This window comes from Pseudorca crassidens, chromosome X, assembly GCF_039906515.1.
Source record: "Pseudorca crassidens isolate mPseCra1 chromosome X, mPseCra1.hap1, whole genome shotgun sequence".
Lineage (NCBI taxonomy): Eukaryota > Metazoa > Chordata > Mammalia > Artiodactyla > Delphinidae > Pseudorca > Pseudorca crassidens.
The window spans coordinates 117,198,869-117,211,316 of NC_090317.1; the positions used below are offsets into that span (position 1 = coordinate 117,198,869).

General features: G+C 51.7%; 1 protein-coding gene across 8 annotated transcripts in view; it reads left to right on the forward strand.

The window, feature by feature from the left end:
- Window positions 1–749: 749 nt before the first annotated feature.
- Window positions 750–12,448, forward strand: part of SH3KBP1 (SH3 domain containing kinase binding protein 1) — a 344,093-nt gene continuing 332,394 nt past the window's right edge. For 2 of the 8 annotated variants that reach the window (XM_067724407.1, XM_067724413.1), the window contains exon 1: window positions 759–1,075. In XM_067724407.1, coding sequence (XP_067580508.1) covers window positions 1,072–1,075 — 4 coding nt within the window. In that variant the 5' untranslated portion in view covers window positions 759–1,071. Of the gene's footprint in view, window positions 1,076–12,448 lie in introns of all 8 variants that reach the window. The other 6 variants (XM_067724411.1, XM_067724414.1, XM_067724416.1 and 3 more) reach the window with 6 other exon arrangements.

Sequence of the window (12,448 nt, forward strand, 5' to 3'; positions counted from 1 at the left end):
GTGCAGGGTTAGGGGTCCCTATGAAGGTCGGTGTGGGGCGATGCAGCCCACCGGCTTCATTTCTCTTTCTGCATCTCCATCCCACCACCTCCTACAAGCCGAACTCGCACCTGGCCGGCCGTACCCACGCTGCACTGAAGGGAAATAGCGTTTCTCTCCCTCCATGGGATGAACCCCTTCTCCTTCCCAACAGCCCCCTCTGTGAAGCCTTCTTCTGGGTTGCCTCGACACCCCGGGGTTACCTGTTAGCACACTCAGCAGGTGTTCGACCCTTCACCTTCCCATGGTTTCTCCTCCCCCAGCCTGTCCTCCACCTCACATCGCACCTTCGGGGTCGGCTCCTTCCACCTCCTTTCCCACGTGCCACTACACTCGGATGCGCCCTCCCCCGCTCGCTCCCCTCGCTCCTCTCCCTCCCCTCCTCTGGTCTCGAGGAGTCTCGCGGCATTTCCCGGGGCGTTAGACGAGCCGCCGAGGGTGGGGGGCGGCCTCGCGGAGCTGGGTCCCTCCCCACTGGGCGGCAAGGGGGGGCGCCGGAGCGCAGCAGTCACAGGGACGCCCCGGGCGCCAGCCCCGCCCTTGAAGGCCCCGCCCCGTGAGGGCCCCGCCCCTCGAGGGCCCCGCCCCCGCCCCGGCGGTCGCGCGTCCCCGGCAGGCGGAGCCGCAGGAGCATCGCGGCGGCGGCGGTGGTGAGGAGGAGGGGAGAGCGGGCGGCGCGGCCGCGGCTGCCGGGCGCTGGGCTGGGCGGCGCTTTTTTTTTTTTTTTCGCAATTTCCACTGGCGGGGAGCAGGAAACCCGGCGCAGCCGGGCGCAGCGGGCCGAGATGCAGCAGCAGCAGGAGTCGCCCCGGGCCAGCAGCGGCAGCAGCAGCAGAGGCAGCAGCGGGCGGCGCTGAGCCGCCGCGGCCGCCGCTACTAAGGAAGAAGCCGGCCCAGACGCCGCCGCGTCCCTATCCCTGCGCCCACATCCCGGTTCCCCGATTCCCGCGCCCGGGTCCCGGCGCCCCGACCCCCGCGTCCGCCTCCGCTAACTTTCACGCTGCCTCGGCGGCCAGGCCCGGCTCGACGCCAATGGGTGAGTGGGGGGCGCCCGGGTGCCCACCTCAGCCTGGGGGCGGCGCGCCTGTCCCGGGACCGCGGAGCCGAGGAGGGCGCCCCGGGAGCAGGGCCCCAGCGGGTGACACCGCGGTGGGCACCCTGCCTGCGTCGCGCACCCCCCATTCACTCCCACTCGCGCCCGCGTCCCTGCCGAGCCCGAGCGGCGCCGACGGGAACCCCGCGGGGGCTTGGGCGGAGGATCGCGGGGGCCGGCCCGGGGCGGCTGGGGCTGAGGGATGCGGGGGGGTGTGGTTGGCTTTTCGGGTGGGCGGGGAGAGTTTTGGCCATTTTTTCGCCCCCGGCGCGCCTTTCTCTGCGTTGGGGACGCAGGTACCAGGAGCTGGTGGGCTCCGGCCCTGCGCAGGGCTTGATGTGTCCGCCTGGCCTCGCCGCAGGGGAAGCCGGAATCGCGGGGTCTCGGGGCGGCCGGGGGCCGGGTGCCTTTGCGGGGGGATGACGTGGTGGGGGGCGGGAAACGCCCCAGTACCCGGCCTGGCGTGCGGTCCTCGGGTCCGGAGCGCCTGACCCGCCTCCCTTAGCGTCCCTCTTCCTCCCAGCCCTGACCCCCTCTCTGCCAGCCTGCATTCCTCCAGCCTGGCAGGCTCTCCGCTCGGTGATGCTCAAAGGCCACTTTCCACATCCTCTAAGTCTGCAGGCTTGGGGAACTGGAAACGGTGATTTAGTCCTTGATTTACTGGTCGAAGATCGGTTCCAAGTAGGCAACTAACTGTGAGGCCCCCTGGGTCCCATCTGGTATAGACCCAGGAGTATTGGAGCCACGTTGCCCAGAGGACCTGGCACTTTATTGGGCAATGGGCTTGAGAGTGCCAGGGCTAATGTTTGGCTCACCCAGGTAATATTCTTGCTGGCAGCCAATCTGTTTTCATACCTCTGGCAGATTACTTTAGGGTGTTTCTAGGCCAAGCATAGGAAGACTGTAGATTATAATAAATCATAGTGAAGTGAGACCTTTCTGTGTTCAGGTCATAGGATTTTAGGTAGGCGAGTCAGACAGTGATCAGCCAGCAGTCTTGGGAGGCTCGTGAAGACAGATGCACTGGAAGTGGGGAGGTTTAACCCTGTCAGTTGTTGACAGGCAAAGTTCAAATCCCATTTGTGGTCATTTGCCATAAATCGTTTTCCTTTTCCAAAGTGGTGACGATCTGACGGCCTCTCAACTTCAATGTCACTTTTTTCTCAGTGCCCTTCTCTGATCCCTGCACCACTCCCAGTCTAAATCAGTTCCTTTCTGTTACCCTTTCTCCTTAAAAAAAATTGGCAGTATTACATATTTATTTGAGTTTAACATTTCTGTCTCCTGTAAGCTCCATGACCATGGGGACATTGCTGTGTTGCACTGTTTTGCTCAGCACTGTTTTCTTTGGTACCTGGCACAGAGCAGGCCCTAAATAGATATTTATTGAATCAATGAATGAATGAGTGAATGAATGAATGAGGAGGTAGGAAACCCTCCTACTCTATGGAAGGCAGAACACTTAGCTTGGCGCTCTTGTTTTGCTTTGGCACCTAATAAGATGATTTAGTTCATTAACGAAGTATATACTTTAAACATCACCCATTACTTTCACAACAGATTGGTTTCTCCTGAGGTAACCAAAAATGCTGTTTTGATCACCTTTCGTTTTGGGTGGGTCACCTAAAGGGTTGCACACAAAAAAAGATGTTAGATCCAAATGTCTTCTCCCGTGGCTGGACTCTGTTTTCTGTATCTCAGTGGGGGAGAGGACGGAGTTCTGTTTAAGAAGAAACAGACCTGTTTATCATTCAAGTCTGAACTGTTTTTATTATCAAGAACCTCCTAGGAAAATTAGAAAGTGCTTCTGCAGTTTATAGCCGTTTCAGGCTTAATCTTTTTTTTTTTTTTTTGCGGTACGCGGGCCTCTCACTGTTGTGGCCTCTCCCGTTGCGGAGCACAGGCTCTGGACGCGCAGGCTCAGTGGCCGTGGCTCACGGGCCCAGCCGCTCCGCGGCACGTGGGATCCTCCCAGACCGGGGCACGAACCCGCGTCACCTGCGCCGGCAGGCGGACCCTCAACCACTGTGCCACCAGGGAAGCGCGGCTTAGCCTTTTTTTACTGTAACCATTACAAAGTGTGTGGGGGGGGGGGCGCCGAAAGTGATTTTCATTTATTTCAGGTGTTAATACTTTGAGGCGCTAAGAGTAAAATGGATGCCGTCATTTAGTTCATTAAAATGTTTAGAGTGGGATTTGAGATGCTGGTAGTAGTTTGGGGGCTAAAGATCACGTGCTGTTTTCTTAAGCATCTTCAGCAGTGTATTTGTGATGAAGTACAGGTATTTAACAATTTATTCTGTATGTCTTCCAGTGGAGACACCTAACAGTGCTGTTTCTGAAGCAGGTGTGTGTGTACACACAGGCACACCCCCCTTCCCCAGTCTCCCGTATCTCTTTGGTTTTCAGAAGATTTGTCCAGTTTATCAATTTGATATACTTCCATTCTTACCGGGTCTGATAAGGATTTTTCCCTTGATGGATAACACAGTAAAGCTGTATTACATAGTCTTTGATCTGAAAAACAACTGCAAAGTATCAAATCTCTAACACTGAAATGAAGCCAGTTAGCTGTGAAATGGCCTCTTACAAAAGCTCAGTCAGAATGTGCCATCTGAGTTTGTGGGGAGATGCCTTCAGTGCCAGATGCAGGGAAAGGGTCTTGTAATTACAGCTGCACAAATATTATTACCAGTGAAATTTGTGAGTCGTGGAGGATGTGCAAACCTAGCGAAGGATTTCCATTGAAAGAATTCCAGAGTAACAACAAAGTTTGGACTGTCGTTAGCACTGTATCGTATTGGTGGTGCTAGACTGCTTTATGCTAAATCAGCTAAAGCTAAAATGAGTATAACGTTTGCCTCCACAAACAGGCTCCAGTTAGAAATGGAAGAAAAGACTCCACCTTTATCAATCATGACCTTTACTTTACTACCTTCCATCCATCATGGCTGGGGCAAAGCCTTGCTACCCTCCTGGTTGCACAGACCTTGCTTATTTCTTCTCAGACGGCTTCAGTTCTTCTTGTGTTACTGACATTCTCTGATTAACCTTCGTATTTGTAATTGTTGGTTTTTTTTAAAAAATATATTTATTTATTTATTTTTGGCTGCGTTGGGTCTTTGTTGCTGCACGCGGGCTTTCTCTAGTTGCAGCGAGTGGGGGCTACTCTTCGTTGCAGTGCCCAGGCTTCTCATTGTGGTGGCTTCTCTTGTTGCAGAACATGGGCTCTAGGCGCGTGGGCTTCAGTAGTTGTGGCACACGGGCTCAGTAGTTGTGGCTTGCGGGCTCTAGAGCGCAGGCTCAGTAGTTGTGGTGCACAGGCTTAGTTGCTCCGTGGCATGTGGGATCTTCCTGGACCAGGGCTCGAACCCATGTCCCCTGCATTGGCAGGCGGATTCTTAACCACTGCACCACCAGGGAAGTCCCTGTAATTGTTTTGAAGTCGGTTGCACACAGTGGTCAGTATTCATCCATTTATCCATCTATCCGTCCAATATTTATTGACCTCCTGCTTTGTGCCCAGTGTTGTGCCAGCGGCAGGCACACAGCACACACAGACCTGCCGGCTTGGGCTTCTCAGTCTAGTGGGAGAGGTAGGCTTGAGTGCAGTACTTACAACGATGTGTGTAAGCCCAGGTGGGTCTCCTGAAAGGAGATTAGAGAGGGGGGATCTGACTTAGGCTGCAGAGGGGTAAGGACAGTGTCTTTGAGGAGACTGTGTTTGAGTTGAAATGTGCAAGTTGGCTAGGAGCCATCACTGCCCTCCATCTCCCCGCCCCCCCCCCCTCAGGAGCACCTGCAGTGGAACAGCCGTGTACCATGGGGACCCGTGGGGCATCACAGCGAGAGGGGGTCAGGAAGGACCACACGTAGCAGTGGGGCCTGTGTCTGGTGCTTTGGGGAGCGTTTAAGGAAGCCGGGTGTCGCTCTGGATTGGATGCTGTCAGGAAGCAGGGGTGAGTCCTGATCAGGCGTCTTAATCTTCTTACCCGAGAAGCGGGGAAGACCAGACAAAGGCTGGGATTGGTGAAGAAGCAGCAGTCTCTTCTAGGAGCCGGGACCCAGGGACGTTGGGGTGACTTTGGTGGTTTGGACAAGTTCCTGCTTTGTCCGTGTTTTGACATGATTACGGAGTGGTCTTGTCAAGTACGTGATGAGTGGGGGCAGCGAGTAGGAGGTGGTAGGGTGGGGAGAGTGGCCATGTAGGTATATTCGGGGGTGACTTCCAAAACATCGGCCACCTCCAGTCTGGGGACTGTTGTTCAGCATTCAGAGAATGGACAACTCACATGCTCTACCCGGGATAGATCCAGAGGAACAGAACAAGCTGCTGAGAACCAAGAAGCAGCACGGCCCTTAATGGGAAAGGTGCAGGGCAGCAAAGTACTGGAATCCTTTCAGTGTGAGAGAAGGAGGGTCTCTAATGCTGTGGTTCTCAGAATGTGGTCCCCTGGTCAGCTGCTTCAGCCTCCCCAGATCCTGTTAGAGATACCAGTTCTCTGGCCCCAATTCTACCCACTGAGTGGGCAACTCTGAGGGTGGAGCCCAGAAATCTGTGTATTCATGAGCCCTCCAGAGGGTTCTGATGCGTGGTCAAGGTCAAGTGTAGAACCTCATTGCCTTGCAGATGAGAAAGCTGAGGTCCAGAGGGCGCAGGTACACGGGCACTCTGGTCATAAAATAAGATGCTGTTATAAGTGACATAAGACCTCAGAGAAGGAGAAAAATGTGCTCCTAGTTCAGAACAAGCCTCTCCTGGAGTTAGTAGAACAGTTCAGTGTTGATTCATCCATGAATCCAGTCCAAGCCAAACCACCTCCAGCACCTGGGCATTAGTGACGCTAGCTGGCCCATCTCAGTGTTAGTCACTTGGAGTGTCACACAGGTGTTTCCCATCATCCCTTTTTTCCCCTCCGTCATCTTTACAAGGGGCATTAAAAATATATTATTAGCATTATGAGGGTTTTTGATATTTGTTTGTGATTTTCTATACCTGGTTGCCTGTATTAGCTTCCAATTGCTGCTGTAACAAATTACCACAAACTTGGTGCCTAAGACACCACAGGTTTATTATCTTGAAGTTCTGGAGTTCAGAGTCCAGCAAGGTTTCATCAGGCTAAAATCTAGATGTTGGCAGGACTGCCTTCCTTCTGGAGGCCTTGGGGAGAGCCCCTTTTCTGTTTTTTTTTTTTTTCCAGTTTCTAGAGTCTGCCCACATTGCTTGGCTCATGGCTTCCTTCCACCTCCCAGGCCAGCAATGGGCCAGTCACGTCTCTCTCAGTGTATCACTCTGATACTGATTCTTCTGCCTCTCTCTTCCACGTTTAAGGAAGGCATGAGCTGCATTTGTTTGGTCATTGTGTCCCTGTGCCTGGCTCATGGTAAGCCTAAAATTAAGATTGGTTGAGTTCATTATTATTCTTGACCACCTAGCTAACTTCCCCCAGGTGTGTCCTAGACATCTCAAACAGAGCCTGCTGCAAACTGAGCTCAGCATTTCTCCTCCATAACACCCATCTTGACTCATTCATTCCCCATGTCGTTGCGGGTATTACCACCTTTCCTGTCATTTCCATCGGTATTCTGCTCATTGCCTTGCCTCTTCTTCCTTCCCCCTGCCCCTATCTCAGCCCCTTCCAAAGGGCAGTCAAGTCCCAAATGTTTCTGGAATTGACCCCATGCCTTGACTGTTCTGCAGATGCTTTCCATCCTGAATGCCTTAGCAAAGGTTTCATGAAGCTGAGTAGTCACCCTTGCCTTCTTCTGTTCCATGCTTGTTCAGGCCTCTGAGCCTCTCCCATGTCATTCTCTTGATGGGGAATAGATTTCACTCTCTTCTCTGCCTTGTAGTGTCCGTGTATTAGTTTCCTCTTTCTGCTTTAACAAATGACTACAAACCCAGTGGCTTAAAACAACATAAATTTATAATCTTACACTTCTGGGAGTCAGAGATCTAAAATGTGTTTTACTGGGATGGTATCAAAGTGTTGGCAGGGATGAGTTTCCTTCTGGAGGCTCCAGGGGAGAAATCATTTCCTTGCCTTTTCCAGCTTCTAAAGGCAGCCTGCGTTCCTTGGCTTGTGGCCTCATCAGTCTAGCCTCTGCTTCTGTCCTCACATCTCCTTCTCTCTTACTCTGACCCTCTTGCCTTCATTTTATAAGGACTGTTGTATTATACTGGGCCCACCCGGATAATCCAGGACACCCTCCCCATCTGAAGACCCTTAGTCACATCTGCAAGGTCCCTTTTGCCATGGAGGGTAGCATATTCACAGGTTCTGGGGACTAGTATGTGGACATTTTGCGGGTGAGTATTATTCAGCCTACCACACCCCTTATTCATCTTTTGAGGCCTGTTCCAAAGGTTTCTGTACAACACTTCGTCTTGTATTAAGTCTGTTCATCTCTGATTGGGTGTCCCCAACTACACTGCCCTGGCTCATTGCCTGGCATACGGTAAGTGCCATATGTTAATGAATGAATGAATAAATGAATAACCCTTTCACCCAAGTACAGTTGCTATTTGAAATTCTCTGAGGCTATTGGCTGCCAGGAGTGTGTGTGCACTTCTGTAAAATCCCCCAGGCAGAGCGTGATGACAAGGTCTGTTTGCTGACAGTTCACGGTGGCCTGCACTTCAGTGGGTGAGAAGGGTAGTGCCACATGTGTCACATGGCTTCAACAAAGAGCTACAAGTTTAAGATAGCAAATTCTCTCTGGAAGTGATTCTGAACCAGGGGCAGTTCTGCTCCCCCCTCCCAGGGGGACATTTGGCAGTGTCTGGAGGTGGCAGCTGGTGGGGAAGGGGCAGCCTACTGGCAGCTGGTGGGCAGAGGCCAGGGACGCTGCTCCACGTCCTGCAAGGCACAGGTAGCCCCACCACGGTTATCCGGCCCCGAGTGCTGGGGAAGCCTGCTCTGGGCGTTACACAGATGGTCAAAGCATCGTTTCCTTCCTTCATCCTCAGCTGCTCTGGAACATAAGGTTTTCCCCTGTGGCCACAGCCTTTGTTTTATGAATGAACCAAGAAGTCGCTGGAGAGCAGGACTCTTTGGCACTTCTTCACCATCACCGTTTTGTCCTTTGAGTAGAAAGTGTCTTAATACAGCTCTTGACCCCCTTCTGTCCATACCTGGGTCGTGAAGTTGTTGAACTTGCTTCTTCCATGTGTGGCTCCCCTGATGTTTTGCCTTCCTAGTGGGATGTGCTTATATGCTGGGTGACAGATGATGAGTCCTTTTTGCCACCCACGCATGGGTCCCTGGAACCGAAATGCTGGTAGGGCCCTTGGCAGTCATGGCCCACACCATCAGATGATGGAACTGAGACTCAGAGAGGTAAAGTGACATGAGCCCCCAGCTGCAGAACCCAGCTCCCTTTCAATATGAGAGAACCAGCCACCTGTATAGGTGCTCAATAATTATCAGGCTCCTGCTTCCCCCCAGTGAGGTGCTTTCTGCAGCCTGTTTCCCTGGTAAGTTTTTTTAAACAGCTTTATTGAGATATTACTCAGATATCATACAGTTCACCCATCTAAAGTGTGCAATTCAATGTTTTTTTTGTATATCACATTCATTTTTATTTTTAAATATTTATTTATTTATTTTTGGCTGCGTTGGGTCTTCGTTGCTGCGCGCGGGCTTTTCTCTAGTTGTGGCGAGCGGGGGCTACTCTTCCTTGCGGTGTGTGGGCTTCTCATTGCAGTGGCTTCTTTTGTTGCAGAGCACGGGCTCTAGGCGGGCTTCAGTAGTTGCAGCATGTGGGCTCAGCAGTTGTGGCTCGCGGGCTCTAGAGCGCAGGCTCAGTAGTTGTGATGCATGGGCTTAGTTGCTCTGCTGCATGTGGGATCTTCCCCACATTCATTTTTAAAATTATGGTAAAACATACATAACAGAATTTTCCATTCTAACCATTTTTAAGTGCACAGCTTAGTGGCATGACGTACATTCCCAGTGTTGTGCAACCAGCGCCACTATCTATTTCGAAAACTTTTTCATCACCCCTCCCTGTGAGTTTCTAACTGGAAGGTTAGGATCCGTGTCCCCTGGAGGGGTTCCTGGACCACTCAGCCATTTTGGGGAACACATGGTAGAAGCCCAAGGATCCCAGTTAAGATTTCAAAGGAATACAGGAAAAGAGAAAGTATGGTTTTGTTGTTTTTTAATGGTTTTCGCTGATGTTTCCTCTGGGGCGGTACTTCATTTTTGCTCTGTCCCTCCACACAGCTCCGTTGGTTCCATCCCTTTCATCCTGTGGGGGAATTCTGATTTTCTTTCTACATCCTGAAGCACTTGTGAGTTAGTTGCTTGGGCAACTTCCTTGGCAGTTACTGGGCTCCATTAAGAATATTTCAAATGTGGGAGAAAAGACTGCGGTGCCAAACTGGTCTCTGGAATCCACACGTGGAGACTTGATGGGGTGCCACGTTTCTTTGCTTCTGTTCCTTCAGTTGACAAAGGTACACCGGCAACTGGTTGGTGATGAGCGCTTGGTTTTCAACTTGATGATTCTTTTATGGGTAAATATCTTACAGGCAGTCCTGTACATTAGGGGACACTTAAACAAAGCCAAATGGAGCTCGTGGACCTTACCTCACTAGTAAACTATGCTTACAGTTAGGCTCAGCAGGAAAAAACACTGATAACAACAACAACAAAAAATCCTGGGATATTTGTCCTTCCTGAATGGTATTCAGTTGGCAAGAAAAGCCCAGTAAAGGCCTCAGCTTATTTCCTTCCAGTGGCCTGGGAAGTGGTGGGGCCACTGCAGGAGTCTGGTCTGTCCCCAGACTCAGGGGACAGAGCGGCAAGATGAAGTGCTATCCAATTCATGCTGCTGGTTCTTCCTCAGTGTCTTGGATTAAATACTATAAATATTTTAGTACTGATTAATTACTCATTTTGCATAACAAATCTAAGTCCTTAAGCACCCAAGTGCAGCATGTATAAACAGTTGAAAATACCAGCTCTTTAAACTTCAACTTCCTACCAGTCAGTGTTCAAACATCAGCCCTTGTGTTTTTGCCGGATTTTTCTGGACTCTTCTAGACTTGGAGGACTTGGGGCCCAGTTCTAGGTCTGGTCCTGTGGGGCTGCACCAGTTTTATCCATCGCTGGCCCACTCCCTGTGTGAAAAGTCTTTAATTAGTTTAGTGTCCTCTCTAATTATTCCAGCTAGTTCTCATTTTTGTGCCTGGGGCTAGAAGGAGGTGCTTGAACCTTGTTTGGGATGAGAGCTGGGAAGGTCTGCCCTGGCTTCGCTTTTGCCCGCCCCACAGCCAGCTTCTCCGTGGATCCGCATCTTCTGCGCCAGACCCTTCTGGATGCTACCTTTGGCTACCTTCTGCTTGAGTAGTTTCCGTGCTCACTTGGCGAAATTCACTGGTCATGAATAACTTTGTAAACGGGCTTTGCCTTTCTTCTATTTTGATCATTAAACACACACACAAAAACCTCTTGACAACTTGAACAAAATGGGACAGTTTTCACCATTTAACCAGTGATTTCTCAGTGGCCCTTTGTTCTCAATAAAATATTAGATGGAGCACAGAGGTGCAAACCCAAAGACGTCTGTCAATTAGCTCATCAGTGGTACCTAAGGCAGGTTGGGCAACGTGTTTGTTAATTGACAGTGACTTTTTTTTTTTTTTGGCTTAATTGCTACCTTTGTCGGGAAAGAAATGAAATGAAAGTAATTAGCTTTGCGTGGGTGGGGGGTCGAGAGGGGAGAAGGCAGGTAGGTGTGTCACCAGTTGAAGAAACAATTTGAAAGGGGCTGCAGTTTGCCCTGTTTCATGTTTGCTGGGCAGAGACACTGCAGCTGCTTGCCGGAGAAGTGTTTAAATTGTTTTTTAGAGTTAGTTTTTAGAATAGGTTATACATCCACATGACTCAAAATTCACAAGGTGAACAGTGGTCACTAAAAAGTCTCCTTCCCATCCCAGTCCTCTGGCTATCCAGTGACTCTCCCCATATACTGTTGATATTTCCTGTGAATTCTTCCAGGAAGACTTGGTGCCTATACCAGCAGATAGGTATTTCTGTTATCCTCCCGCCCCCTCCACTTCACTTCTTGATTAATTGACGATGGGAGGACTTTCTAGCTGGTGATCTTTTCCCCTGGGGATGTGCATGGGAACCCTGTGCCTGGGTTCTCCCCATCCGACTTTGGTGGGGAGACAGGTGGATTGTGGAAGCGTTCTCCAGGAAATTCTGCCGTGCACTCCGATCTCAACTGAGCTGGGTGCTGAACCGGTAGAAACTTGATCCTGGATCTTACACGATCTCGACCTCACTTCTGAACTGAGTTAGGAGATGTCTTCCCACTTTGATGTCGTGTGTGTAGTAAGGACTTTCTTCAAGTGAGGAAGCCAAGCAGAGCCTGCTAACCTGAAAAAGGGGCTTATTCTGGGGCCACAGGGGCCTCTCATGCAGCCCAAAGGCCCCAAGGAGTCCCAGAACCAGGGATGGGCCAGCTGCCCGGTGTGCCCTTCTGCCATCTCTCCTCCCTGCCCCTGTCCCCTTTCTTTTTTTTTTTCTTTTTATTTTTTTGCGGTACACGGGCCCCTCACTGTTGTGGTCTCTCCCGTTGCGGAGCACAGGCTCCGGACGCGCAGGCTCAACGGCCATGGCTCACGGGCCCAGCCGCTCCACGGCGTGTGGGATCTTCCCGGACCGGGGCACGAACCCGTGTCCCCTGCATCGGCAGGCAGACTCTCAACCACTGCACCACCAGGGAAGCCCACTGTCCCCTTTCTTTGTGCAGTCACTCACGGGGCACGTGCCACAGTTCCAACCTCTTGTTCAGAGTTACTTGATTCGATCCCAGTTCCAGATTCCCATTAGGGTGACTCCGAGCCCCATGGAGGGTGTCGCCCCCTGGAGACACACAAGCGGCTGCTGTTCTCCCACATCTGTGAGGCAAGGGACTGCCCGGTTCCAGTCCTGTGTCAGTGTTTAAGGAGGGCCTCCTCGGTGCCAGGTGAATGCTAGGTGCTGGGACAGTCCTGACCAGAACGCAGCCCTGTCCCTCGGGGATGGGGATGTCTGGGGGCCACTCCTGGGGCAGGTGCTATACATGCGGATGCTTGAAAGCCATAAGCCGGCATACCTGAAGGTGCCCTGTGCCCCCTTTTCTTGGCTTTCTCTTGACAAAGGGGCGGTTGGTGTGAGGTGGTGCCTTCAAGGGTGATCCGGCCACCTTTGGAGTCCCCCTCACAAGGCTCCCCTGAGGGGCGGCTCCTGGCCTTGCTGGGCACCGATATGCTTCCGAGCAAATCACGGCTGTTTTTACCCTTTGAGACCCTGAGTCGTG